The 947-nt window shown below is 46.1% G+C and overlaps 1 protein-coding gene across 1 annotated transcript in view; it reads left to right on the top strand.

The window, feature by feature from the left end:
• Positions 1 to 386: 386 nt before the first annotated feature.
• Positions 387 to 947, top strand: part of TEOVI_000889200 (uncharacterized protein) — a gene marked incomplete at both ends in the record, with an annotated part of 954 nt that continues 393 nt past the window's right edge. Inside the window, one exon of the mRNA XM_067221580.1 lies at positions 387 to 947. Coding sequence (XP_067077681.1) covers positions 387 to 947 — 561 coding nt within the window.

The raw sequence follows: 947 nt of genomic DNA, 5'->3' as shown, positions 1-947 counted from the left end.
TTTGTGCTACTTTTTTTTCTCCTGTCTGTTTCAATTAGTATGCGTTCTTTCTTTGTTGGAAGGTTAATGGGAGGTAAAGCGGCCTTTTTTAAAACCTCGTATTCGCATTTAGCAGTCGGCATAATGTATATGTCTGCTTAACGTAGGTGATGCCAGGTACGTATATATTTTTGTGTTTACGGTAGTCTGCGGTACAAGTAGACTAAGTGAACTGTGTGCTCTTCGATCATGACCAACAACGACGCTCCATGTGTTTTGCAATATTTTTGTCGCTGGTGTTTCCACCGTACACTTGTTTCTTTCGATACCTTTTTTCAGCGAAAATTTCCACCCCTTTTCCCCCTTTTTAGTAACTCATTTACTAGAGAGGCAAGTGAAAGCATAACATGACAACTGAAGAGGGAAAAGTAGAGACACCAGTGGCCAAAGGAGCGTTTAGCCCGACGCGCCACGTCATGTTTGCCGACGAGGTCACGGAAGTGCAACCACAACACAATGATATGAACGCCGGCAATGGGTTGGATGCTGTAGAAGGAAACCACACCAATCACGAGGAAGTGCCCCATCATTTGCGTCAAAATTACGGCACCGGTGGCGATTCAAATGACAACGGTGAAGCGGGTGAAGGAGATTTCGGCCGTGGTAAAAGAGGTGGTCGTAATCGAAACCGTAAGCGTCACAATGCGAAACCAATTTTGAAGGCTCTCGTGACGGAGGCCAATTCCGAAGCGGATGCTGAAGAGGACTTGCGCGTGCGCACGACACTTGTGGTAGCGGAAGAAAATGCCCAACGCCTTCGCGTTGAACATCAGGAACTTGAAGATCACGCTGATATTGGTTCACTCTTCAAGACATCTGACAAGACCTTGTGGGGTCGTTATTCACTAAAAGGTAAGCGTGTGATGAATACTTCCAGTGAAGAGGGCACTCCCATGAGATATTCGACA

The sequence above is a fragment of the Trypanosoma equiperdum genome (assembly GCF_001457755.1).
Source record: "Trypanosoma equiperdum strain OVI genome assembly, contig: ctg_1469, whole genome shotgun sequence".
Lineage (NCBI taxonomy): Eukaryota > Euglenozoa > Kinetoplastea > Trypanosomatida > Trypanosomatidae > Trypanosoma > Trypanosoma equiperdum.
The sequence above is the reverse complement of the archived record's forward strand: the minus strand, read 5'-3'. Positions and strand labels throughout refer to the sequence as shown.